The 27,779-nt window shown below is 38.3% G+C and overlaps 1 protein-coding gene across 1 annotated transcript in view; it reads right to left on the bottom strand.

Annotated features, from left to right (window-relative positions):
- Nucleotides 1-4,468: 4,468 nt before the first annotated feature.
- Nucleotides 4,469-27,779, bottom strand: part of LYST (lysosomal trafficking regulator) — a 183,896-nt gene continuing 160,585 nt past the window's right edge. The window contains exons 47-53 of the mRNA XM_077894418.1: nucleotides 24,862-24,998; nucleotides 21,634-21,732; nucleotides 15,279-15,418; nucleotides 14,909-15,006; nucleotides 8,503-8,659; nucleotides 7,787-7,858; nucleotides 4,469-6,687 (exon numbers count right to left, since the gene is read on the bottom strand). Of these exons, the coding sequence (XP_077750544.1) occupies nucleotides 6,549-6,687; nucleotides 7,787-7,858; nucleotides 8,503-8,659; nucleotides 14,909-15,006; nucleotides 15,279-15,418; nucleotides 21,634-21,732; nucleotides 24,862-24,998 (842 nt within the window). The 3' untranslated portion in view covers nucleotides 4,469-6,548. The remainder of the gene's footprint in view (nucleotides 6,688-7,786; nucleotides 7,859-8,502; nucleotides 8,660-14,908; nucleotides 15,007-15,278; nucleotides 15,419-21,633; nucleotides 21,733-24,861; nucleotides 24,999-27,779) is intronic.

Raw genomic sequence — 27,779 nt, 5'->3', positions numbered from 1 at the left:
GGCATCTCTTTCCCAACTCATTGGATATTCAAGTGTATACATTTTGTTTTGGCAAATATAGTTGCTTTTTAAACTGTGAAGTTTAAATTGAACATACCTGGGGGAATGTGAACATAAAACGTGTGATGTGATACTCAGTGTGATACTCCAAAATACCAGTTTGTACTGAACCTAAAACCTCTTTTACTTGCCTTTGACCTCAGTTTTGACTTGTTATTTCAAATGGCTATCTACTCTGATCGACCTAACTACTAATGCTTTTCAGTTGTTTTTCTTAAAGATTTTAAGCCAGTAAAATTTTGAGGTGCTTTGGCATTATAGTATATGGAGTGTTATCCTGAGAAGGGGAGCATATTTAAAAATAATAGGGTTGTCTAAGAAATAGGACAGATTGGGAAGAAATGGGTATATGCTGCCCCCAATTTGTGACAAGTAGGGAATAGCTGAAGGTAATCAGTGAAGTAAAGGTAACGTGAATAATCCGAGAAATCCACAATAGTTTCAATCTCCCACTGTTAGGTAATTGAGTTTCTTTCCTCCCTACTCACTTTTCTAAATATTGACCATGTAGCTCTTTAATTTTTGGCACTTTAATTATAGTGTATCTTGGTGTGGATCTCTTTGGATTCTTTTTTTGGAACCCTCTTATGGGCTTTCCAAATCTGGTGTCTGTTCCTTCCCCAGGTCAGGGAAGTTTCAGCCATTATTTCTTCAAATAAGTCTTCTGGCTCCCCCCTCTCTCTCTTCTCTATAATATGAACATTGGTCTGTTTGATGTTGTCCTATATGCCACCGAACTTATCTTTTTTTTTTTCCTGCTCTCATTGCGTGAGTTCCACTGTCCTATCTTCGAATTCACTGATCCTTTCTTGTTCTTCATCTAGTATCTGCTGTTGAACCCCTTTATTGTATTTTTCAGTTCAGTTATTGCATTCTTCAGCACTGTGATTTCTATTTGGTACTTCCTTACATTTTCCTTCTCTTTGTTAAAATTCTCACTTTATTCATGCCTTGTTCTCCCGACCTTGGTGAGCATCTTTATGACCATGATTTTATACTCTTTGTCAGGTAAACCACTCATTTCCTTAAGGTGTTTTTCTGAGATTTTATCTTATTCTTTCATTTGGAACATATTCCTCTGCCTCTTCATTTTTCTTGACTTTCTATGTTGGTTTCTATGCATTAAATAAAACAGCCACCACTCTGTCTTGAAGGAATGGCTTCCTGTAGATGAACCTTATTCTTCAACCCTGCCTTAGCTCTTAGTTGTCTCTTGAACCTTTGTGATTATCCAAGTGACTTACTGGTTCTTAGTGGCCTCCAATAGTTTAGGGTGTGCCAAGACCAGTCAGTATACCTAAGAGACTATCTCAGTCAGCACCTAGATTCAAGCTCATTGGAAGCTATACCTTGGGCAGTAACTTTAACCTACACAAATATACTCCTTTAATGGGGAGACCAGAAGATGATCTGGAAGATTTCTGTTTGCTCCTTCTGCGCTGAGCTCTGATGTGTTAGTGAGTTAAGAAGTGTGTGTTTGTTAATGTCTCATTGAACCCATGAACACCCATTGGCACCCAGGGCCAGCCTGTTAAAGAATATGTCCTTTGGGAAGCAGCCACAAAAACCAGGATGCCAGATATGTACCTAAGCTCCTTTCTTGGAAATGGCACCCTGGGGAAGGGCAGAGGGACAGCATGAAGATGCTCTCCCTGGTCTCTAGAGAGGATTGCAGCTGACCCCTGGAGGTGTTTAATTAGAAACCCCCCATGCCTCCCCAACTACCTCCCTCCAACAGCTATGAAGATAAGCTAATAGACCCTTCTCAGGGAGAAACTGAAGTTCATACCTGCTGCCTCTGTGCTATACCCTGAGTGGGTAGCTGGTTAAGAACTAGTTCTCTATTTGTTTTTTTTTTTTTTTTTTTAAGATTTTATTTATTTATTCATAGAGATGCAGAGAGAGAGAGAGGCAGAGACACAGGCAGAGGGAGAAGCAGGCTCCATGCAGGGAGCCCGACGTGGGACTCGATCCCAAGTTGCCAGGATCATGCCCTGGGCTGCAGGCGGCACTAAACCACTGCGCCACCAGGGCTTCCCTAGTTCTCTATTTGTTACAGTCCTGTGAGAGCCATGAACAGAAGCCCCACTGGCCACCAGAGCCTGGTGATCAGGGGGTGTCCCCTTGGTGGCACTGTAAAAACTGGGGCCCCAGACATGTGCACAACCTCCTTTCTGAGACATACTTGGAGCGAGGCAGAGGGAGAGTACCAAGATGGTACTTACCAGCCTCCACAGTCTTTGAGAAGTATTTCAGTGGCCTCTAGATGTGTGTTGTATTAAACGCCTGCCCTTCAGGCTGAAATTGTTTAAGATAAACAACAGGCCTCTTTCACAGAAAGACTGGTTGGATTTCAGTCAGTTGCCTCTATACCATGCCCCAGCAGTTTAGCCATGATGAGTCCACAAGATCTGTTTCTCAGTTTGCTGTAACCTTGTGTTCTTGTGGATATAAGCCCCATTGTCTTTCAAAGCTAGGTATTTTGGGGTCTCTTCTCTCAGATGCACATCTTAAAAGTTAGGCACCAGGTGTGGCATTCAAATCCTTTGCTTCTCAAGGAGAAGCTCAAAGTTGTGAATTCTCTATTTGTGGGTTGTCACATTAAGAGTGTGGTTTACGGTGACATTGTGTCTCAGCCTCTCCTACCCTTTTTGACATGTTATTTCCCCCCCACCAAGATGTACGAGTTGCTCAGCTAGTTTTTGGATTTCTTCCACAGGGCATTTTCCTTCAGTGTAACTGTGGGAGGAGGGGAGTTCAGGATCCTCCTACCTCACCACCCTGAACAGGAATGCCCTGTAGTTCTTTCTTTGATCCGAAACATTAAGTCATCCAAAACCCTGAGAAGCAGATCATAGTATGAGCTCTGAAAGGCTAGAATTTCCCTACTCTTCTCTTACCTTACCCCATCACCTAGCCTTGGGCTTGTGTATAACTGGCATTCAATGAGTGTAGTTGAAAGAGGTGATTTGAGATTTTCGGGTAAGAGGGGACATTTAGGTTGGCAGGGTTCCACTGCTGGATGCTACTCTTGAGTTTTTTGGGGGGCAGACACCTAGAAACAGCTGTGCTCTACTCTCAAGAACCCTCAAAATACCTCAGATGCAAAACAGAATAAAGGAATAATTCTGGGTTCTTGAGCTGCTATTTGTTGAGGTTCACAACCACTTTGCAACCCCTGCCAGAGAAGCTGAGGAGTGTAGAGGATGCTCGTTCCTTCTTTGGGCCTTTGTTCATTGATATTCCTGCCTTGGGCACTTGTAAATGTATTGTCTGGAACATGTCTGCTCCCATCTTTAGCTGTCAAATTTCTATTCATCCATTTGGTTTGAACAAAAATTTCACTTTCTTAAGAGGTTTTCCCAGATCTTCTTGATCTGAATTGAATTCTTCCTGTTATATTCTCTCAGAGGACCATCTACCTTAACAGCACTTAACTATATTTTATAACTGTACACATTGTATGCTACTGATAGCATGTTCCTCTTTCCAGTCTGTAACCTCCAGGAGTGCAGGAAACAACTGTACCCTCAGCACCTAGTACAGTGTCAGGGGCTTATTATGGATCTGCTGTTGGGGGTGGGAAGGGCAGATGTTTTTTTCTTTAAAAAGTGTGGTTTAGGGGATCCCTGGGTGGTGCCTTTGGCCCAGGGCACGATCCTGGAGACCCGGGATCGAATCCCACGTTGGGTTCCCGGTGCATGGAGCCTGCTTCTCCCTCTGCCTATGTCTCTGCCTCTCTCTCTGTGTGACTATCATAAGTAAATAAAAATTTTGAAAAAAAAAAAAGTGTGGTTTATCACTTGACGGGATGAGCACTGGGTGTTATTCTGTATGTTGGCAAATTGAACACCAATAAAAAATAAATTTATTATTAAAATAATAATAGTAATTTCACCATTTTGGCTTTTGGGAGTATGTTGAAAAAAATCAAATAACACATTTTGTTCAAAAGACAAAAAAAAAGTGTGGTTTGACTTTGGCACTTCTGTCTAAACTCTAAGGTATTAAATAACAGATTGAAATAAAGGGTATTAAAGGGTTGAAGTAAAGTTTTTCATAAAAATTACACCTCATAAAAGGGCACCTGGGTGGTTCAGTTAATTGTCTGCCTTCAGATCAGGTCATGATCCTGGGGTCCTGGGATCAAGCCCTGCATTGGGCTCCCTGCTCAGCGAGGAGACTGTTTATCCCTCTGCCCCTCCCCGACTTGTGCTCTCTCTCTCTTTTAAATAAATACATAAAATCTTTAAAAAATATATAATTAAAAAATGAATGTTATCTTTTCTTAGTGACATCAATGTATAGGGGAGCTAAAGAGAGAACCAGTATAGGTTACAAAGCAATAAAGCCACCAATCTGAGCTCTGGTCATAATATTTAAATTGTATAAAGAATAGGTCTTTAAATCTATTTTTATGAAATTTATTCCCAATATGAAGTGGCAGTGTATACAAAGATAACAGAGCTTGTGATATTTTACAGAAATGTTTACTACGACATGCACATTATGAAGTGTTTCAAACATATACATATTAAGTTTCATGCTGAATAAATAATCCCCCCAAATTAATTTTTATTTTTACATAAAAATATAATATTGCACTCTTAACAAGACCAGTTATTTTGCATATTTTTTTCTTTAAATAAGTGATGGAATTCAGCCTTAAAAAAACAAAGAGGACTGAGTGGCAACCCTAATCTAACAGGGGACTAATTCAAAGTTCTTAGTAGAAAAAAAAGCCAGACAGTAGCTGCAATTTTTTTTTTTTTTTAAAACAAAGCAAATCACTTCAACGTGAATAGGAATAATCTCATCTCTGCACCTATCTGGACCTCAGAGTTTGGACCTGGTCTGTGCAAACCATGATCTAAAAGGCAGCCTGTGAGGTGTTCTTATGGATGCATGCCCCTGCAGGCTACAAGCACATGTGGCCACTCTTCTCTTATACATATCTCGACAGCAGAGACATCGGAATTGAATTTTATACAGTTTTTAAGCAGAATGTTTTAGAAAGTCTGGAAGTTACAAAAGGAGTTCTGTAAACACCATATGAATTGAATTTCCATAACAAACACGCAAGTTATTCTTAGGCAGGAATACATATTTTTATCCCATGGTAACACATTACTGAGCTTATTTTACAGTGTTTTCAAAGCCAATGAAGCAGCACCCCAAGTAAAAATAGAGCTGTAATATCATGGTAGAGATAAGACTATGCCGAGATTTTTAGGAATTTTGTCTTTTTGGTGTGCAAGTTTTCTATTCTTAGGCAGGAATACATATTTTTATCCCATGGTAACACATTACTGAGCTTATTTTACAGTGTTTTCAAAGCCAATGAAGCAGCACCCCAAGTAAAAATAGAGCTGTAATATCATGGTAGAGATAGACTATGCCGAGATTTTTAGGAATTTTGTCTTTTTGGTGTGCAAGTTTTCTGTGGCATATACTTAGATTTTCTGTTGTTCCTAGAATTCTCAGGCAGCATAGATTAGTACAAACAGAGCAGACACTGTTTCCTATAAGAATTATTCTGCATCCTGTTGGAAACAAAGTAAGCTGTAATTCTCTTGTGGGAGAAAACTCTCTCTGCACATTAGATTAAATGCCTTATCTAGAATGTATTCTTAATATCTGCACCATCTTTCTGCATAGTGGAGGCTTTCTATTGCAAACTGCTAAGTATTCAGTGCCCTGTAAATGGCAGATAGTAAAATAATTGTCATTGTGTTTAAATCTTAGTGATTCAACTAAGTAAGGATATTCAATATCTAGTGTTATAGATTTTAAGCAGGATTTTTACGAAGAAACAGAATGTGTCTGAAATCAAATGTGTGTTTGTGGCTATCAAAAAATTCTGGTTCCTCTTTGAGCTAAGAAGGCAACTGGAAAAAAAATGCCTAATGTTGAGATTCATTAGTAATTTTAGTATTCATATATTCCATAAAATGTTTGGTGCAGAGGCACCTACTGAATAATCTACTTCTCAAAGAAAGCACTTTGCAAGTTCTAACTTTTTGTTCTTTTCTTTACTTTTTCTTTTTGTGTGTGTGTGGGGAGGGTAGATTATCTTGGCATAAAACTTTTTAAATATAATTTTTAGAGTATTTTATATAAACAATTAGCTACCCAATTTAAATTCTACTGAGTCTTTTTGGAATAATAGAAAAAGGAGACACCTTAATCCTTTCTTTAGAATACCCTTGTGGGTAAAAACTTTGAGAATACGATTTTAATTTATCATGTAAAACTTATACCTTGTTGGTTAGAACATACTCACACAACCCTCTAGATTATCACTAAATGAGAACAAAATTGTTCTCTCAGGACCTTGTGAGGCTGCAAAATATTGTGCAGATGAAGAGTTGATCGTTATTTGGATGATATTTTGGTCATCCATTTCTTCAAGTTCAACCTTCTAAAACTGGGTGAGGTCAACAAATCTAGTTTGGAGCTAAAGTGCTTTGGAGAAGTGATGTTCTCTCTCATCCAGCTGCATAGCTGCTAAGGAAGGAATAGAACATTGGCTGTTTCAAGCGCTGCTGATCCTTCCGGCACCAGGCAATCACGGTCCCATCACTATTTGCTGTGTACAGATGGTGGCCATCACAGGAAAATGTAAGGCTGTCAAAAGAAATTCCATGCGTACATTATCTCTTAAAATTGCATTAGCATATTGGTGATCATACAGAAATTAATATTAAGGAAGCTAAGATCTCTTTATCGGAGTAGAGAGACCAACAAAATGACTGCTTACAACCCACTGGTTTCCAATGTAATTCTTTTTTTTTTTTAAGATTTTATTTATTTATTCATGAGAGACACAGAGAGAGAAGCAGAGACATAGGCAGAGGGAGAAGCAGGCTCAGTGTGGGACTTGATCCCAGGATGGAAGGATCACGCTCTGAGCCAAAGGCAGACACTCAACCACTGAGCCACCGAGGCATCCCTCCAGTATTAATTCTAATATAGTTTAGTTGCTCTGCTGGCAACTTTGTGAAGCTCATTCTAACTGGGTAATGGAGAATAAAATCAAGATCAAAGAGATCCGCACATTCTGTTCCTTCTTTGCATATTTTCTCTTACTGCCTTGTGTATACTCTATTACTTAAACAACAAATACTTGAGTATAGGAAAGTTAGATAATATAACAGTGCTACATTTTCTCTATATAGAAATAAATGATGATTAGAGGGAGATATTTTATTTCCCTGAAATAGGAAAAGGTAAAAATGTAACATTAATAATTAATTTAAGTTCATTAAAATTTATTTCAGTGCATTGAAAACAATTTAATAAAATATAATTTGAATCACTTACTTCCAATTGATTTTTAAAGTCAAATTTGTTTGTTTAAAGCACCCTCCTGTAGCTATCAATCACCATTATTATATTTTTATTTTTTATTTTATTTTTAATTTTTTTCATTATTGTATTTTTAAAAAGGTAGAAAAGAAAAATATAGTTCCTACAATTTAAAAGCTTCTTTGGGCCCTTTCTCAGGATGCCTTTCTATTAGACTTGGAGCTTCTGACTCAGATATTAAGCTCTACAAAGACATGGACTGTGTTTCCTCTTGCAAAAGGTCCTGGTCAACCTGGTATTTGATAAATGGTCAGCTGTTTAGGACTCTCATCACATTGTTCACAGTCTGTGTACTTTAATATCTCTCTAACAAAAATAGAGTCACAGAGTATATTATAAAGAATCCAGGGGTATTTACCTTACAATTGGCTTATTTGATTTAGGAAATGTGATTTCCCGTACAGGCTTTAGGTCCCATGTACTCCATAACCTAGAGAGGGGAAAAAGTCATCATCTAATTACACAAACTGAAATTTCCTTCACTAAAAAAACCACTATATATGTTTGTTCGTTAAAAATCATCTGGAAGGAAACATAATAAACAATTAACAACAACAACAAAAAAAACAATTAACAGTAGTTACTTCTGGGAAGTCTGCAGCAGGTAGATTTGGGAGTAAGAAAACTTGGTAAATTTTCATATTGTTCATCTTTTATAAAATTAATAGACAATATATAATTTCTTTTTTTTAAAGATTTTATTTATTTATTCATGAGAGACAGAGAGAGAGAGAGCGAGGGAGGCACAGACACAGGCAGAGGGAGAAGCAGGCTCCATGCAGGGAGCCTGATGTGGGACTCGATCCCAGGACTCCAGGATCATGCCCTCAGCCAAAGGCAGACGCCCAACCACTGAGCCACCCAGGCATCCCGACAATACACAATTTCAAAACTACATTAAAGCCAAGTTTATTATTTAAAAATAAAACAGGAATCAGTGAAGAACCTATATCTGCAGGCAATTTTAAATCTCTAAATATTAAATATTAACATGCCTATATTTTAAAAGCTAATTTGTGCAACTGCTGTGTCCTTATGAACAGAGCAAACAAAAAGAATCAAAACTCCTCTTACCTGACAATTCCATTCTCTAATCCCCCAGCAATCACATTGATAGATACTCCCTCAGGCTGGTTAGAGAAGGCAACGGAACAAATGATCTCCCTGCAGTGGACATGTCCAACGAGGTCCCCGTTCACGGTCCAGAGTCTGAGGTCACTGCCTCCACCAGCTAAAGCACCAAAATCACCCCCTAGGTCAGCAGAGTGTGGGTATATCAGAGCTCACCACCCTGGGTCCCAGAGGGGCATCCCTGTGCACCAAACTCATTTGTTTTAGTGGTAAAATTTACAGGCAGCTCATGACTGAAGCTGTATAAGTAAAATTATTACAAGTCACAAAGAGCTCTGCATATTTATCTAGAGACAATGACCTATAGAAAAATAAAAAGATTAATTTAGAAATAAAAAGCAACTAGGTAAATTAATTATGTATCTTTGTGTAATCATATTTTAGCAAATGGGACTATCAAGATTGAGTTGAAAGTATCTAGAAAGTTAAACAATCTCCAAAAACAGAAGAAAATATTCTGTGAAACCATCTGTAAGAAGTGACTTCCATGACTTTTGAAGAAAAAAAGTTACAATAAAACTTAGCTGAGTTAAAAGCAACTTCTTAAAGAAAAAAAAAAAAAGAAAGAAATCGAATTCTTCAGAATGTCTAAGATTGAATCTTGTAAGTCAGCGACTTATTAGACTAACTTTTTCTTTTCAAAGACCTTGGGTAACTAAACTTTCTGGAGTTTTCCAGGAGGGAGTGGAGCTTGCCAACTTCTACAGTTGGGGCCTCATGATGATGTGTCTAGCCTTCTTTGAAGAAATATTCTCAAGCTGATAAAGACCAGTTAAGAAGCATGGTAAAGGTTAGGTGCCATCGTTACTCCACCTAATTTTATCTCTCCATTAGAGCTAACAAAAAATGCAGAATTTAACTCTCTCCTTTATTAAGGCAATGAAAAGACTGTACAGATTTCATATTTTATAGCAAAGAAACAAATTGTGCAAATACTTATGTCAAGATATGCTGAAGACCTTCAAATATCACAAACCCAAATGCCTTCTGTGTTACAGCATTATCCACAATAGCCTAGAAGTGCAAACAACCAAATGTCCGTCAACAGACAAAAGGTAGATGTATACAATGGGATACTACTCAGTCATGGAAAGTGATGAAGTTCTGCTACATGCTACAACACGGTAGCCTTAACATGATGCTAAGTGAAATAAACAGACATAAAAAAGACATAAAAGGATACATAGTGTATGCTTCCACTTAGATAAAATATCTAGAATAGGCAAATTCACAGAGATTGAAAGTAGAATAGTGGCTACCAGAAGCTGTGAGGCAATGAGGAATATTTCTGTTTGGGGTGATGAGAAAGTTTTTGAAATAGTGGTGATGGTTATACCACATTGTAGGTGTGGTGATGCCACTGAATCATATACTTTAAAATGGTTTAAATAACAACTATCACTTTGAACATATTTATCACATATGTAGAGAAAAGAAGGTTAACAAATGCCCAGTGTTTTACTTAAGACTTCTTACTGATTAGGGGAGATTACCTAAAGAAAACATCAAGATGTAGGAGTTCAATAAACTACAGAATTACAATCGTAGATAATAAACTCATCTTTTCCATGAGTAGATATTTTAATCTTTTGAATTTAATATATTTTTTTAAATTTTTATTTATTTATGATAGTCACAGAGAGAGAGAGAGAGAGAGAGGCAGAGACACAGGCAGAGGGAGAAGCAGGCTCCATGCACCGGGAGCCCGATGTGGGATTTGATCCCGGGTCTCCAGGATCGCGCCCTGGGCCAAAGGCAGGCGCCAAACCGTTGCGCCACCCAGGGATCCCTGAATTTAATATTTGATAAAAGACTTAAAAATATATAAAGCAACCACATGTGTACTAGTAAAGTCAGAAGACCTATCAAAGATACTGATGTAGGGATTGATCATTACCCATAATCAATAGCTACTGCAGGCTTAGTCTTTCAAAACCAAAAATCTAAGTGTGGGCCGGGACTCTCTGAAATATGGTATAGAACTAAATAGGCAAAGAATCATCCAACCAGATTACAGCAGCATCTTGGGCTACCACAAAATAAAGTAACTACTCATCTGCCTAAGATTATAAATATCAAAACTGAGGCCTTCACTCAAGACCAGATTGCTTTCATGTATAATTTAGCACATCAACTAAAAGGAAGTTGGGAATTCCTGAAAAAAAAATCTTTATTCTTCCCTATACATCTTCACTGAAATTAAAATAAATTGGGGAGTCACTGCCCACCCCAAATTTCATATTATATTTACTTTATAATGCCATTGGCAACACATGACCAGGCTATAAACCTAGTTTAAAGGCATATATTTTGATCTAGTGGCAGAATGATTTTAAAAAATACAGAAACCAAACTCAACACCCAAAGAACAAATAATCCAGTCAGGAAATGGGCAGAAGACATAAACAAATATTTCTCCAAATAAGACATACAGATGGTCAACAGACATATGAAAAATTGCTCAAATCACTTGGGATCAGGGAAACACAAATCAAAACCACAATGAGATACCACCTCACACCAGTAAGAATGGCTAAAATTAACAAGTCAGGAAACAACAAATGTTGTTTTGGCAACATGTGGCAAAGGATGTGGAGAAAGGGGAACCCTCTTACACTGCTGGTGGGAATGCAAACTGGTGCAGTCACTCTGGAAAACAGTATGGAAGTTCCTCAAAAAGTTGAAAATAGAGCTACCCTACATCCCAGCAATTGCACTACTAGGTATTTACCCCAAATATACAGATGTAGTGACCAGAAGGGGCACCTGCACCTCAATGTTCATAGCAGCAATGTGCACAATAGCCAAACTATGGAAAGAGCCTAGATGTCCATTGACAGATGAATGGATAAAGAAGATGTGGTATTATATATACACATACACAATAGAATACTACTCAGCCATCAAAAAAATCTTGCTATTTGCAATGATGTGGATAGAACTGCTAAGTGAATTAAATCAATAAGAAAAAGACAATTATATGATCTCACTCATACGTGGAATTTAAGAAACAAAACAGAGGATCATAGGGGAAGAGAGACAAAAATAAAATAAGATGAAGTCAGAGAGGGAGACAAACCATAAGAGACTCTTAATCATAGGAAACAAAGTGAGGATCGTTGGAGGGAGGGGGTGGAGGGAGGGGGTGACTGGGTGATAGGCATTAAGGAGGGCACATGATGTGATGAGCACTGGGAATTATATAAGACTGATGAATCAGGGACTTCTACCTCTGAAACTAATACTATGCTATATGTTAATTAATTGAATTTAAATTTAAAAATAGAAAATATTAAAATACTTACATAGTTTAATAAATTTCACATCTTATCATTATAAAAACCACATCCCATAAAGACTGGAGAATGATCAAGAGGAAAGAGCTTGCTAGTGTAATTTCAGCCCTGACACAGAAATTTTATATACACATATGTAATATGTATGTACGTGCATACACACATATATAACATACATACATATATATGTATTTAAATTTTGATTTATTTTTAAATATTTTATTTATTCATATGACAGAGAGAGAAAGCATGAGTGAGCACTAGCAGTGGGGTGGCAGGTAGAGGGTAAGGGAAAAGCAGGCTCCCTGTTGAGCAGGAAGCCAGACATGGGGCTCTGAGGACTCTGGGATCACGACCTGAGCTGAAGACAGATGCTTAACTGACTGAGCCACCCAGGGGCTCCTAAATTTTTATTTTAAAGTTTGGTACTCACTAATGGGTCAAGATGTTTGGTAGGCTAAATCTGATAACTTTTTTTCCTTCTTGGACCATAAGAATAGGAGGATGAACTCTTGTTTAGGTCTCTAAACATAACTTTGGCCTCTCTTTTTTTTTTTTTTTTGGCCTCTCTTTAAAAAAAAAAAATCATTATTTTTATCATATTCTCCATATACCAAATTCTTTTTCTGACTTCTCTTATATGTGTACTAAGAGGGCTTAAAAAAATGGAGAAGGCCTTTTTGTTCAGATTGGAAAAAAGAAGTTCTAGCCATTACTCTATTAAACTATGCACTACCTAGGGACACCTGAATACCCTACTTGCAAGTTAGTAATTGCAGCAAAAGTAATTTTGTTTTTTATTCCCATATGACTAGCTGATATAATATCACAGATATAAATCACTACTGGCAGCAGGAAAGTAATTAACTTTACAAAATTCAGCTCCCTAAGGATCAGTCCTAACTTCCAAATGTTGCTAAAACAAGAAAGTTAGAGAACTCTATATAAATAATCATTATATTATTCCCCCAGATTCCCTCTTGATATGACATACTAAAAGCTGCTAATGTATAAATCAAGGGAGAACAATTAGCAAAGTCATCAATCATTGGCCCACACTTGCATTATCAAAGTCAACTGTTTAAAATCTTTCCCCTTAGTTAGATGATTAAGAAATAGAAACGTTTCCAATGGCATTATTTTATAACTGGATGCTAAGATTGGCAAACGCTTCACATCTGATACCTATAAAGCATGACTGAAGACATTACTTTTCTGGAATACAAGAATTAATGAATGTTTAGTAAAATCAACATTAAACTCCAAGAGGGAACCCTGGGTGGCGCAGCGGTTTAGCGCCTGCTTTTGGCCCAGGGTGCGATCCTGGAGACCCGGGATCGAATCCCACGTCGGGCTCCTGGTGCATGGAGCCTGCTTCTCCCTCTCCTTCTGCCTATGTCTCTGCCTCTCTCTCTCTGTATGACTATCATAAATAAATAAAAATTAAAAAAAAAATAAGCTCCAAGAGATGGCTGTAGTATAATAAATAATAGTGAAAGGGAATATAAGGGAAGGGAGAAGAAATGTGTGGGAAATATCAGAAAGGGAGACAGAACGTAAAGACTGCTAACTCTGGGAAACGAACTAGGGGTGGTAGAAGGGGAGGAGGGTGGGGGGTGGGAGTGAATGGGTGACGGGCACTGGGGGTTATTCTGTATGTTAGTAAATTGAACACCAATAAAAAATAAATTAAAAAAAATAGTTATTTGGTCTTTGTCCCAGGTTCCTGGCAGAGAGCTCCTAAACCCTTGTAATTTACCATCTTTTGTATGCTAATGAACTGACTTCTTGAGTGGTTAGGTCCTAGATAGCTTCAGAATGGGGGCCTGTCACCAGAAAAATCAGCCCAGTGGTTAGGAGGTTAGAATTTACAGTACCTCCCCACCTCTGGGGAGGTGAGGGAGGCTGAAGATTGAGCTCAATGGCCAATGATTTAGTCAACCTACATAAGAAAACCTCAGAAAAATCCCTAAGCAACAGGGTTACGAGGGTTCCTAAGTTGGTTGGGCACATTCCTGTGCCAGAAAAGGCAGTGCACTCTGACTCCACCCAGACAGGCCCTCTGGATCTCCCCCTATATACTTCTTCAGCTGCCAGCCCATTCCTTTCTTTTTAGGGAGAGAGCAGGAGTGAGGTGAGGAGAGAAGGAATCTTAAGCAGGATCCCCCAGCATGAGCCCCAGGTGAGGCTTGATCTCAACAACCCTGAGATCATCACCCAAAATCAAGAGTCAGACTTCAAATTTGCTAACTTCAAGTAGTGTCAACCACATCACATTCTTGACCTAGGTGGTGTTACAGGATTGGAAAATTGTTGGATATCAGAAAAAAACTAACAATATAAAACATGCAAGCAAAGGATAGATGACCACCCAATATAGATACGTTGAAGATACTCTATACTGAGTGGGCAGAAAGAGAATTTTTTAAAGGATTCTTTTGAGATTAAGATCCTTAAAAATGGAAATGCAAACAGAAAATTTATGAATTTTCCAACTGTTCTTTCCTGCTGTATGCGTCAAGTTTTTCAATACTACTTGAAAAAACAAAAACTAAAACAAAACCTCTGATGAGGAGATAGAACTGTCATGTAAATTTTAAGGCAAATTATATCTCCATTTAGGATTCCATAGTATTGTTCTCTCTCAGGAACTGGAAGATATATATATTCAAAGTGGATCACTGGCTGATGCTTTGCACTTAGGAGGAAGGCAGAAAGTTAATAGTTAAAAAGCAGAAGCCAAAAAAAAGACAGTAAAACAAAAGCCAGGAAAATTCAGATAATTATGTAACAATTAACTTACATGTGCTCAAATGCAATCTTACATATATCAGAAAAAGAGTTAAATGATGACAATATTAACTTTTGCATAAGTTGGTCCCTCAATTGATGAACTCGCTCTTGGACCTTTTTGTATTTTAATACACAAATACACTGCTACCAAGATATTAAGATGTCGTTAGGGACCTGAGAGATATAACCAACCCAACAGTTTCACTTATGATGGAACCAGCTTATAATGGCTCTGTGCTTTGGTTTTGGGGCTTGCTCACCTGAATCACACACAGTGGCAATGTCACCTGTAGTTTCACTGGCAGACACTGCTGTGACAGGACTTTTGTGTCCTGCCAGGCTTTGTACATAGCATAGCCTGAAAGACCAAAGACAAATCATTAAATGTAATTATATTCTCTTATATAATTCCTTTCCCTAGGGTATGGATCAATTATCCAATTATCCATAAGGCATTCCCCACTATATTCCTATTTGATCTTTTGATTTCAATTCAATTACAAAGTAAAGTTTATATTTCATGCTTAAAATAATCATAATGCAAAGACATTATTTTAGTGCATCCGTTTCACACAGGAAGAACTGAAACATAGAGACATCTATGTTTGAGTTGGAGACCTTCTTCTGTACCTGTTTAAGTCCCATATGATGCAGGTTCCATCTCTGCTCACACTTATCATTATGCTGTAGGGTTTGCAAACAAATAAGCTGGTTATCTCTTCTGTGTGCCCATACAGATGTATCTGAGACTCCATTTCTATCTCTGAGGGCTGAAATTTTAAAAAGTCAGTGAAGTATAAGATAAAAAAGCATGACAGAAGTTTTCCTAGTACTATGTCTCAAAAATAAAAACAACTCAATTGACTCAAACATTCTTCTCAAGCATAATATGTTTCAATCCACTGTAGTTCAACTCTTTCCTGAAGAGTAAAACTAATTAACCATTAAAATTTTTTAATTCTCCACAATTTCAAGAATTAAAATGTTTTTCATTTTTTTGTCTTCTTGTCCAGTCACACATATATTTTTATAGTTATGATTACTGCCACCCAAATAACTTATAGTTTGTATTTAAATATTCTCCCCCAAAAAAATTCTCTCATAAGTATTTTCTATTTTTGACATTGTCTTCAAAATGATTTTAATGGTGTTATGATATTCTATACAGTTGGCATGCCATAATTTACTTGAGCATTTTTATTGATAGACATTTAAGCATTTTATTGATAGACTAAACTTTTATAGCTCTTCTGAATTATTTCTTTACAATAAATTTCCAAAATCCTATTAGTGAATTAGCGAATACTAATAATTTTATAGTTAGTGTACACTGTACTTAGTGTACTCTCCAAAGGTATTATACCAATTCATGATGCCACCAACAGTAACACTCGAACACCACCATTACTTGTCCATAGTTACAGATTGGTTTTCTAAATGAAAGATTGCAAACTGATGTTCCTAGGTCCATGTTGGCTCACAGATGCCAGGTGTCTATACTAGGTTTGACACTTGTTTTCATTAGACTAAGCTGTTTATTGTCTTAAAGTATTTCAATATGGCCACTTCAAAGGATATAGGAAAGTAGAAAGAATAAGTATAATAAAAAGCTGTATGCTGGCCACTCAGTTAAACTAATCCTAATATTTTATATAATCAGTTCTTTAACCAAAGAAAAAATTAAACATTACACAGTTTGTGTATTGTCCTATTTCTTTTGTCCGAAGTTACTACCTCCTGAATTATTTGTTTCCCTTGTATGTAGAACATATGTTTTACTATATGTTGCCATAACCCAAAACAACATATTATATGGTTTTTCATGTTGACAAATCACTTTATATGTGTGCTATTATTCTTTACGTATCTTTTGTATCTTGCTTTTTTGTTTACCACTGTTTTGGAAACATATCTGTGTTGATATAGTAGCTGCCACTCATCTATTTTAAGTGCTATATAGTCCAGGGTTTTATTCACAGAAAAAGACCTACTTTACGCTAAAAGAATCAAATGACCAGGCAAAATACCAGGCTCACATTCTTAGAACAACTGGCTTCTCAGCTCTGTAGCAGTCTCGGACATGAGACCCTCAACCAAATACAATCACAGAGAGATGTGCTTTCACAAGGGCCAGAGTCCCAGGCCTGAGTCCCTGCTGTCTCTCCTCTGTGACCCTCCCCACAGGGCCAGGAATCTGCAGGGCCCAAGGGTTGTGCCCCAAACCCTTTCAGACCTTGCTTTAGGGTACCTGGAACCAAGGAATTCTCTGATGGAAAACGCCTAAACTCCTTTCTAAGTTTCTGAAAATTTCCCAGCTTTTAAATGTCAATGAAGGTTGCTTTAAATTGCATTTGTATTACAACCAACTTTAACTTTTTCACATATTCGTTTTCTTACATGTAAATTTGTGTGTTTTCTGTATTATTATATTAAAAAAAAATTGGGACGGCTGGGTGGCTCAATGGTTGAGCATCTGCCTTTGGCTCAGGGCATGATCCTGGGGTCCAGGGATGAGTCCCAAATTGGGCTCCCTGCAGGGAGCCTGCTCCTCCCTCTGCCTGTATCTCTGCCTCTCTCTGTGTGTCTCTCATGAATAAATAAAATATTTAAAAACAAATTATTTGGTGGTGCCTAGGTGGCTCAGATGGTTAAGCCTCTGACTACCTGCTCAGTGGGGAGTCCGCTTCTCTGCCTCTCTCTCTGCCCTTCCTCCTGCTCATGTGCTCTCTGTTAAAATTAATTAATTAATTTTTAATTAATTAATTAAAAAGAAAATAAAAACTTATTTGGAGGAATTCCTCTACTTGTGGAATAGAATGCAAATATCTTCCTTGTTTCTGCTGGATGACCTGGACCACCATATCAGTCTACAGACACCTTACCTAAGTCAAGTCTTGAGATCTGGACAATTTAGAGAATTCCAACCCAGGCTGTAATTCCATGCAAGAGGTGGCCCCACTTGGCTCATCCTCACCCTTAGGGTATAGTCCTTCAGGGACCAGCCTTTGGAGGAGGGTGTCCTTGGGACTCCCCAGCTTGCTCAGTCCTTGGGTATTGTTATCTATTCCTTTCACAAGAGCTGTCTCCAGAACTGACAAATGCCCTCAAGCAAGAGCTCCTCCCTGACTACTTACCTCTCTGGCTTGGGAATCATAGAGTTTGTCAACAATTTGATGCTTTAATTACACACACACACACACATATGTGTATGGTTTTTTTAACTGCATGATCATGAATAATATTTATAAGGTACATACAGGACTCCTATCCTGCAGTGATTCTTAATTTTTTTTTAGATTTTACACTTTATTTTTTTATTTTTTAAAGATTTTATCTACTTGAGAGAGAGCGAGCAAGAGAGAGGAGCAGGGGGAGCAGCAGGCAGAGGGAAAAGCAGAGTCCCCACTGAACAGGGAGCCCGACATGGGGCTGGATCCCAGGACTCTGGGATCATGACCTGAGCCAACAGCAGATGCTTGACCAACTGAGCCACCCAGGCGCCCCTAGATTTTATACTTTAAAATTATTTCAAGAGTTGGTGTTACTACATGATTCCCTGACAGATCAGAAAACCATTTCCATGGGCAGAATAGGAACCATGGCCTACTTTGTTTAAAAATGCTCTTGAGGGGCACCCTAGGTGGCTCAGTTGGTTAAGCATCTGACTCCTGGTTTCAGCTTAGGTCATGATTTCATGGGCCATGAGACTGAGCACTATGTCTAGCTCCAAACTCAGCAGGGAGTCTGCTTGAAGAGCAGACTATGCCCCTCCCCCTCCTCTAAAATAAATAAATAAATCTTTTTAAAAATTGCTCTTGAGTGACATAATACTATCTCAGATAAACCTCATATATATATACTCCTGCCACCACTGATTCAGAACAGAAACGTAGGTGTTTACTTATATGAAGATGAGGTGGCCATACTATTTGTTCAGTGAAAAAAATGACTCAAAAGTAAATATTTTAAAATCAGTTATCACTTTTATTTTTTATTTTTTTTAAATATTTTATTTATTTATTCATGAGAGACACAGAGAGACAGAGACATAGACAAGGGAGAAGCGGGACTCGATCCTAGGACCCTGGGTTACGACCTGAGCCAAAGGTAGATGCTCAGCCACTGAGCCACCCAGGTGCCCCCAGTTATCACTTTTAGAAGACATTCTTCTCTAATATATAAATGGCTTATAATAATTCCTTATAACAAATCAACTTATTCATCTTTACCTAGCATACATTGTAGAAGATGATCTTGAGAAATTCAACAGAAACTTAACAATATTCAGAATTAGATATGCTTCACTAGCTAAGGACCATATTTCATAAGATCCTCTTGGAAGTATTTTCTAACAACAATTATTTTGGTCATATCCTATATGGCACTTGGGGAGCCTGTCTTTTGTCCCTGTTAAAGCTATGAGGCAAATGAGAACATAAATACTTTTAGAACCCTGGCGTTCAGTGGGTTGGGAGAACAGAAACTAGAACATGAGGTGCCTTCTGCTAGCCCTATAGGCAGGGTCATGATGCAGCGTTTGGGATGCCAAAATGGCGACGAGGTCCCTGAGCAAAAACCACAACAGCATCCACAAAAACCCACATCACCTTCGCTCAGAGCAAACAATGATAAAACCATAGAGCTAAGATGAGTTTTTCAACATGATTTAAATAGTAACTGTTAATCTCATGACTTGATTATCTAATACTATTATACTTAGGAGAAAAAAGAAAACCCTTATAAATAAAGCTGAAAATCTTACTTTCAGGCAAATATATAACTGTGGGAAGGTAAGCAATGGAAGGCTTCACAAGCTTACAGTGACTTCCAAAGCAAAAGAAGCATAGGTCTTGCCATACTCACACTGTAAGAACTATACCTCTGATCTGCTACGTTTGAAGCTATGCTGTGCACAATTACTCCTATACTGACAACTTCGTCTTTTTTTCTTTAGCCCATACTACATACTGTGTTAGTGTACAATTAAAATGTTAAATTAAAATGAAAAACAGAAGTAAGGAAAACTAAGGACAAGGCTATTCAAAGTGCTGCAGAAAGCAAAAGAAAATAAAAACAAAAGCAGCAGGGGATCCCAGGGTGGTTCAGAGGTTTAGCGCCTGCCTTTGGCCCAGGGCCCGATCCTGGAGTCCCGGGATCGAGTCACATGTTGGGCTCCTGGCATGGCCTGCTTCTCTCTCTGCCTGTGTCTCTACCAATCTCTCTCTCTATGTCTATCATGAACAAATAAAATCTTAAAAAAAAAAAAAAAAAGCAGCAGCCAGTTTTTAAGTAGGAGCCTATGGTATGGTGCAAAATGATCTGAGTACACAAGTAGACAACTGCTCTAGCAGCAGGGATTAGAATATATTTGGAGAAAAAAGAAACAGAAGGGTGAGCTTAGAAGACAAATGTGATGTCAGAAGTAATATTAGAGATGCTATAAAATTAACATCAGCTTTAGGTCTTTAGGAGTAAAAAGAAGACACTTCTCTGCTGATACCTTGGCATTCTTTTTGTGTGGGTATATAAGAACTTACCTTGTCTATCTCTCTCGCCCTGCTTTGACCACACGCCCCAGCATCTCATATCTAAACTACACATAAAAGTATTCACCAGTCCCCAAGTTACCAAGCCTTTGTTTCCGTGGGGTTAGTTTCATGTCCCTGAAATACTCTGTTCTTTTCTCCAGTAATGAAATGATCCTTTAAGATCCAGCTCAAGTGGAACTTTTCAGGCTTTCTGACGCCTGGTCGCTCCTCTGTGCTCTTCCAGCCTGTGTGTGAACCGATCTCAGAGCACACGAGCACGTGCTTCCTTGTTCTGCAATAACCTGGACTTGCCTGTCTCCTGAGAAGGGCCCTGCACCAGAGCCCATCTGGGCCACTGCAGAGGCCAGTGGCACCCTTGCCTCCAGTCTCCTACCCCCAGGTGTTGGTCCTGCCAGGTGCTACAGTGGGCTGCCTAAAATGCTGATGGGATGGTATTACAACTGCTGAAAGCATTTTAATGGCTCCTTAGGCTAATGGATCCTTATGCCCCAGTGATCCAGTGATCATGGGAAAGAACCTTAATAAGAGCTTAAAAGGGAATAAACTTGGACAGAAAAGTAAGAGGAACCTAGCATCACCCCATGCTAGGAAGACTGGATTCACCCAGTAGAAGATATTTAATATAATGGAATGTGATGGGCACTGGGTGTTATACACAACTGCTGAATTATTGAACACTGCATCTGAAACTAATATGTTGGCTAATTGAATTTAAATAAAGTAAATAAAATTAAATTAAAAATATTATAATGGAGAAAGCTATAATGGGGGGTAGAAGCAAAAGAAAGTTCTAAAATAAAATGATAATTATCTTGGTTCTAGAATAAAAGGATAATTATCACCCCAAATTTGCCATTTATCGTCAACAACACCACAGAGAGTTAATTCAAGAAAGGAACAACAGTAAATTAAAACAAGTATTGTATAATATATCTTTTCTTCACTAGACTGTTTGATTAATTTTTAAATTGGAAATTCAGCAAATGGCTAAAATAAATTGAGTGGGCCACTTGGATTTTGCTACAGTCCAGAGACTGCAGGAAGGTTAAATATTAGGTGTTCTAAGCTTCCAAGTTTTACAGAAGCACTCTGGCCGACATTAAGAATACAGGCAAACAGACATCATGATGTCATGAAAAATTCTAAATACCAAACAGATCATGACTCAAAATACCATCTGTCTTTGATACCAAAAATAAGATCATAATAATTATTTTCAAAAGTTTTCATGATCCTAATAAACCTAAAACTAAAGAGTCAGGTATGTGACCTTTTACATTTTAAGAGCTCATGTGAAGAAAGGATTAAAGAACAAAAGACTGAAGCACAGACACTTTCAGTTAATCTTGTACCAATGAATTATATTTCATAAGTAATTTATTCTTCTCACAAACATGACAATCCCAAACTACCCATAAAATGAGTGCAGGACCTACCGTGCTGCTCGTAAACCTGTTTGCGTAAGCTGTGATGACCCCACACTTGCTCCCAGTGAACAGCTGGCAACTGTCAGGTACCCAGGCACAGCTAGTTACCTTCAAAATGATCATACGAAAAAGCATGAGAAATGCTTTAACTTCTCTGACAATTACTTAAATAATACATAAACACAAAATTTCATAAACATTTTACTTGAACTGATTAAAAAGGTGCAAGAGATAATAATATCCTGTAACTTTAAGCCAAGTGTCTTGGTGGTTTCCAAGTTAAAATGTATTATAATACCCCATTGTCTATGATGTTACATTTTTCTGTACACACACACACACACGGCCATTTGTTCCTCTGAAATTTAAACAAAATGATCCAGGATTGACTAGATCCAAGGTTGAGTGTGTGTGTGTGTGTGTGTGTGGTTTCATGTATTTACCTGATTTTTACTTTTTTTTTCTTTTTTCTGCTTTTGGTGGGAATTGGGGAACATACACAGAAAGGTATTGCTTCTCACAGTTCTAGACTGTTAAATAGTTGGAGAAGGAAAGATATGTGGAGACAAAGATCTCACATTATTCCTTGGAGACTGTAAACCCTTTAGTCCTGACCGTGGAGTACTATTCAAGGCCACTCAACTCTCTGGCTCTGGGCACCAGCTGACTACCAGCACTGCTTCCTAGCGGCTCTGCTCCCATGTGTCCCTTCTCCAGTACTGTCCCATGGCCCACAGTCCCCTCATGCTGCGCTAAGACAGAGGTCATCAGCCACTGACCTCATCCTCTTCCCTTCTTTGTGTGTCACATGTCATGCCTTCTGATTTAAAGGAGGAAGCCGGGGCAGCCCAGGTGGCTCAGCGGTTTAGCGCCGCCTTCAGCCCAGGGACTGATCCTGGAAACCCGGGATAGAGTCCCACTTCAGGCTCCCTGCGTGGAGCCTGCTTCTCCCTCTGCCTGTGTCTCTGCCTCTCTTTCTCTCTGTGTCTCTCATGAATAAATAAATAAATAAAATCTTAAAAGAAAAAAAAAAGGATGAAGCCCCTCTACTTTTAAGGGGCTATATACCCCTAGCTCTATACCACACCCAGGGTTCTGAGGAGCCCTGGTCCTTGCTCTCAGAATGTCAAGCTGTCTTTTGCTGGCTTCTTCCCCCAGACCTGCAAATGTGCTCAGGTGTCTGCTACCTTCAGAATGACTCTCTTTCATATTTGTAGGGTCTAATATTTCATTTTATTTTTTATTTTATTCTTTCTTAGAGTTTTTCCAGAGAATGAAGAGAAAAATGTATTTTTTTTATGTACAAAATAAAACTTAGTGTCACCATGTGGGTCTACCAAACCCTTCCTTAAACCTAAGTTCTATTACAGCATTTTAATAATTTCATCTTCCCTCTGTCTTGAAACATTTTGCTGTTTCATTACTGTAGGAATTATTTCATTACTACTCAACAATTATTCCCAACTCTTCTTAAAAAAAAGAAAAAAAAACAAGGAAAGGAAGAATAATGGATCTCTGGGAAGGAGAACATAATCTGTGAAGTAAACTGTCATCTTTTGGTTTTCTTATTGTACTGTCTAAAGAATGGTGTCATCTTTCAAGAAAGTATAAAGGAAGACTGGAGACACTGTTTCTGTACTCTGCTTTTAGCTTTCATTGAACACAGCTGGCAATTCAAAATTTTTCATATTCTACTGATAATAGAAAAAAGAAGAAAACTGAGAAATAAACTAGGTTTCTCGACTATGAGATCAGTCAGAAGGTGAAGGCAAAGAGATGGTAGGACCCTAATGATGAGACAGTGATCGTGGAAGTGAAATCTGAGTGTGGGTCCTCATATGATAACATCTTGGATGAATTTTCTCAAACTAAAGAACTACTGAGTGGATAATATATTTCTAAGGATGGAAATGAAAGGCAGTCATTTGACTGGAATTCTTTATTACAGGGTATTCTGCTTAAAGAATCTGGACAGGGGATCCCTGGGTGGCGCAGCGGTTCGGCGCCTGCCTTTTGCCCAGGGCGCGATCCTGGAGACCCGGGATCGAATCCCACATCAGGCTCCCGGTGCATGGAGCCTGCTTCTCCCTCTGCCTGTGTCTCTGCCTCTCTCTCTCTCTGTGACTATCATAAATAAATAAAAATTAAAAAAAAAAAAGAATCTGGACAATCCTGTTTTGCTAAAAGGACTTAAGACAGTGTTCTTTTGTCTTTAAAGATGCTTGTGTGCCAAACTTTACACGGTGGAAGTAATTTTGCCATGCTTAAATTCTTATTAATATTTCTAATAAGGTTATTTTCCACTGTCTTATGCTTACTTTTGTTAGTTTACAGTATACTAACAAAAGTAAGCATGATCTTTTTTTCAGGTATATTGAAGTTTAAGCAAACTGTTCTCCTTTCATTGCCAGAAATCCCCACAAGTAGCAGCTTACTCCATTTCTAAGGTGCTCAGGGAACGGGGAGATGTTAGGACACATGAATAGGCAGGAGATGTTATGTAGGTAATGGGAGTCATGGCAAAAGAATTTCCCACCGAAAGAAAGACACTCACAGAAAAAAGGGTTTAACATACAGTTTAGTATGGGAAAAAGTTGTGGCAGTATTTTATATATACACACACACACACACACACACACACACACACAGTCTATATACAGTTTACACACAACTAGAAACATTTTTACAACAGCTTTAGGAGAGAGTAGTGGGGAGTACTATTACACCAGTTTCAAAGAAGTGGAAAGAACCTCAAGTTTGGAAGGGTTAAGGTGCATGCCAAAGGCTAGAGAGTAAATAACAAAGCCAGGACACTAACACAGATCAGAGGGCTTTAGTTGGGCCGGATGCTCTTTCTATACATCATGACGTGATGCCTGAATACCCAGTCCATTTAGCAAAACCAAGTACAGAAGATAGCACTCTGGTTACAGAAAATGACAGAGTGACAAAAGGCAAGTAAACAGAGAAGAAAGCAGTGTTGATTTTGTTCCAACACTGTGTCTATTGCTGATGCTGACTAGGTCTCAATAAGATACTGGGGGGAAGACAAATTTTGGGAACACAGGATAGCAATGGTCAGGGAATCTGAGCACTGTAAACACTGCCTAAATCCAGTGTCATCAGCTTCCTGGGAAGATTAAGTGTAGAATATTAAAGACCAACGCTACCAGTCTGGCTCCTTTCTAAAGCATTACATGTAATTATTATGATAAAGTACTTCGTAAAAAACGTTACCTGATACTGTTGTGAACTTTGTATAAAGTTTATTGGAGGCTCACTCTGTTTACTCTTCAGCCTTAAAATATTGTCAGCGTATCCCCAGCTCAGGATGGCTGACCACTGAATGTCAGTACTGTTCATGCTTCTCACACCTCAAGAAGGAGAAAGAAAAGTATCAGATTGCCATAGCTCCACTGTTATTTGGCAGCCCCCTAAAATGGCGGGTTAAAAGCTGAAGTTTACATAGCAGAACACAGTATCTTTCCAGTGCAAATCACCTTTGTATTCATTAGCTGGACCAATTTAAGGTAGTTTTATTCATTTAATACTAATGAAATTCTAAGAGTGGAACTAATTCTTTTTCACTCATGGTGTTTTGGTTAGGATTTATTTGAGTTAGTACTAAAATGTCTGTTAAATTTTTATAGAAGACGATAGTCAAGCTTACTCCATTCATGTTCTGTGACCCTTTTGCCTTTAAAAATAAATATAAACTAGACACTGTTTAAATAACTTTGTATTTAAAAGTTATTTAAAAGCCACCCCAGTGGCTCAGCGGTTTAGCGTTGCCTTCAGCACAGGGCGTAATCCTGGAGACCCAGGATCGAGTCCCACGTCGGGCTCCCTGCATGGAGCCTGCTTCTCCCTCTGCCTGTGTCTCTGAACCTTTCTCTCTCTCTATGTCTCTCGTGCATAAATAAATAAAAAAAATCTTTAAAAAAATAACTTTGTAGCTACTGCCTGGACAACCATCAATACTAGAAAGAACATTGCTACCCTAGAAGCAATACCTATCCTGCAAAGAGATCATTTAATCCTGTCAACTGCAAGGGCTTCGCATAGTAGACTTTGATTTAATGAGGTTCTGCTCTTTTTCTCTTTTTTACAACATAGTTTTATGTCCTTTAGGGATAAAGATTTGGTCTTTTTTTTTAAAGATTTTATTTTTGCATGAGAGACATAGAGAGAGGCAGAGACACAGGCAGAGGGAGAGGGAGAAGCAGGCTCCATGCAGGGAGCCCAACATGGGATTTGATCTTAGGTCTCCAGGATCACACCCTGGGCTGAAGGTGGTGCTAAACCACTGAGCCACTGGGTTTGCCCAGATTTGGTCATTTTGTCATCCTTTTTCAGTACTGTTCATAATCTATGCCTTGTTGGTATGCTTAATATAGCTAATGTAGCATAAATTGCTATAATTGGTACCACTCTTGAAATCTGCATTGCTTAAGTCCCTTAAGGAGAGAGAATGTGCTCTATTTATTCCAGCACCTAGAAAAATAAGCCCACATATAGAGGACTAAAACAAATATATATTTGTTGAAAGAATCAATAGCACAGTGAAGATGTAATTCAGATTTTTGTTTTCTTTTGTTGAGTACAATACCAAATGTTGACATCAGTTTTGCAACAAAGGAGTTGGAATATACCCATTTAATAAAAGCTCCTCTAAATATAAGCTGCTAGGGAAAGCAATCACATTCCATGAATCTCAGGGCTGATCAAATTCTACCATAATGCTTGGCATGTAGTGGGCACTCAATGAATGAAGTACATCTAGTAACTGTCCCCAGTTTCTTGTTCTAGCACTTATAAGATGCGCCATCTCCCTCTCTCTCTCTCTCTCTCTCTCTTTTTTTTAAGAAAAATAAACTTCTCCTTTATTATTTTTTAAGGATTTTATTTATTTATTCATGAGAGACACAGAGAGAGGCAGAGACATAGGCAGAGAGAGAAGCAGGCTCCATGCAGGGAGCCCAACATGGAATTCGATCCCAGGACTCCAGGATCATGCCCTGGGCCAAAGGCAGGTGCTCAACTGCTGAGCCACCCAGGCGTCCCTCCTTTACATATTAAGGCAGTGAATCTTAAACAGGAGTTCTCAAGAAAATGGCGTATCCAGCAAGCCTAGGCTTGGACTTGAGCATCAGAGATTCTGACATTGTGGCTCAAATGAGATCCAGGCAAGAATATTTTGAAATTCTGAAAGCATTGTAGGCAATTTGGAGGCACAATTTTCAAGTAATTGGCCTACACTGGGTTTAAGATATCAAAACCTTATTAGTTACATTGTTTTATGCATGTATAGCACAGCAAAACCAGTTACTCAATGAAATAGCACTCAACACCTTGCAGCTGTAGCATGTGACTAAACTCCCATCTGCTAGCTGAGCTATTACTCCCAAAGCCAATACAGTGCTTTCTTGTGTGCTGGGTGCAGCAATGAGAGCTCGCACAGTCCCTGGGCACAGGGTGCTGTGTAGCCTGATGGAACTTTACTGAGCACTCAGAACGAGTCAGGAATTGTGCTAATCATTCCCTATTTAATTTAATCTTTACACTAAATTACCCTATGAAGTAAATCCTTTTGTTATTCCCAATGTATACATCAAAAGCCAGGATTTAGAAGGTTTAAGTATTTTCTCAAGGTCAAACAGCTACTAAATTGCAGAGGTGGGTGGGATGCAAACTCAAGGCACTGCCCCTCCTGAGGCCAGTGTCTTGCATCTGTTATATTATACTGTTGTATATTATAATGGGTTGTATTATACCACTTCCCCACACAACCTAGATGCTGGCAAACCCCGAATACATTCTACAAGGGAATAAAGTACAATTTGAATGAACACAGCTATTAAGGGCTCTGAATATAGTGGCACAAATAAGATAGGTTGACAATTACATTTGACATATTTAGGTCTCATCGTGCTAACTGGTAACACTGCCCTTTTTCTTCTTCTCAACAGAGACAAACTTCAATCCACTTTAATTTTTTAAAGGTTAATTACTCACAGATTTGGTACTTTAAGTATTAGTAGTAAATTATTTGTAACACACCTCACAGCTAATTGCAACATATTGGTGAAAATAAACCACTGATATCACAATCATTACAATTAAACAGATTTATCTTATCCTACTAATTCACTAAA

The sequence above is a fragment of the Canis aureus genome, chromosome 4 (genome assembly GCF_053574225.1).
Source record: "Canis aureus isolate CA01 chromosome 4, VMU_Caureus_v.1.0, whole genome shotgun sequence".
Classification (NCBI taxonomy): Eukaryota; Metazoa; Chordata; class Mammalia; order Carnivora; family Canidae; genus Canis; species Canis aureus.
Note: the sequence above shows the minus strand (reverse complement) of the source record. Positions and strands in the feature narration are given on the sequence as shown.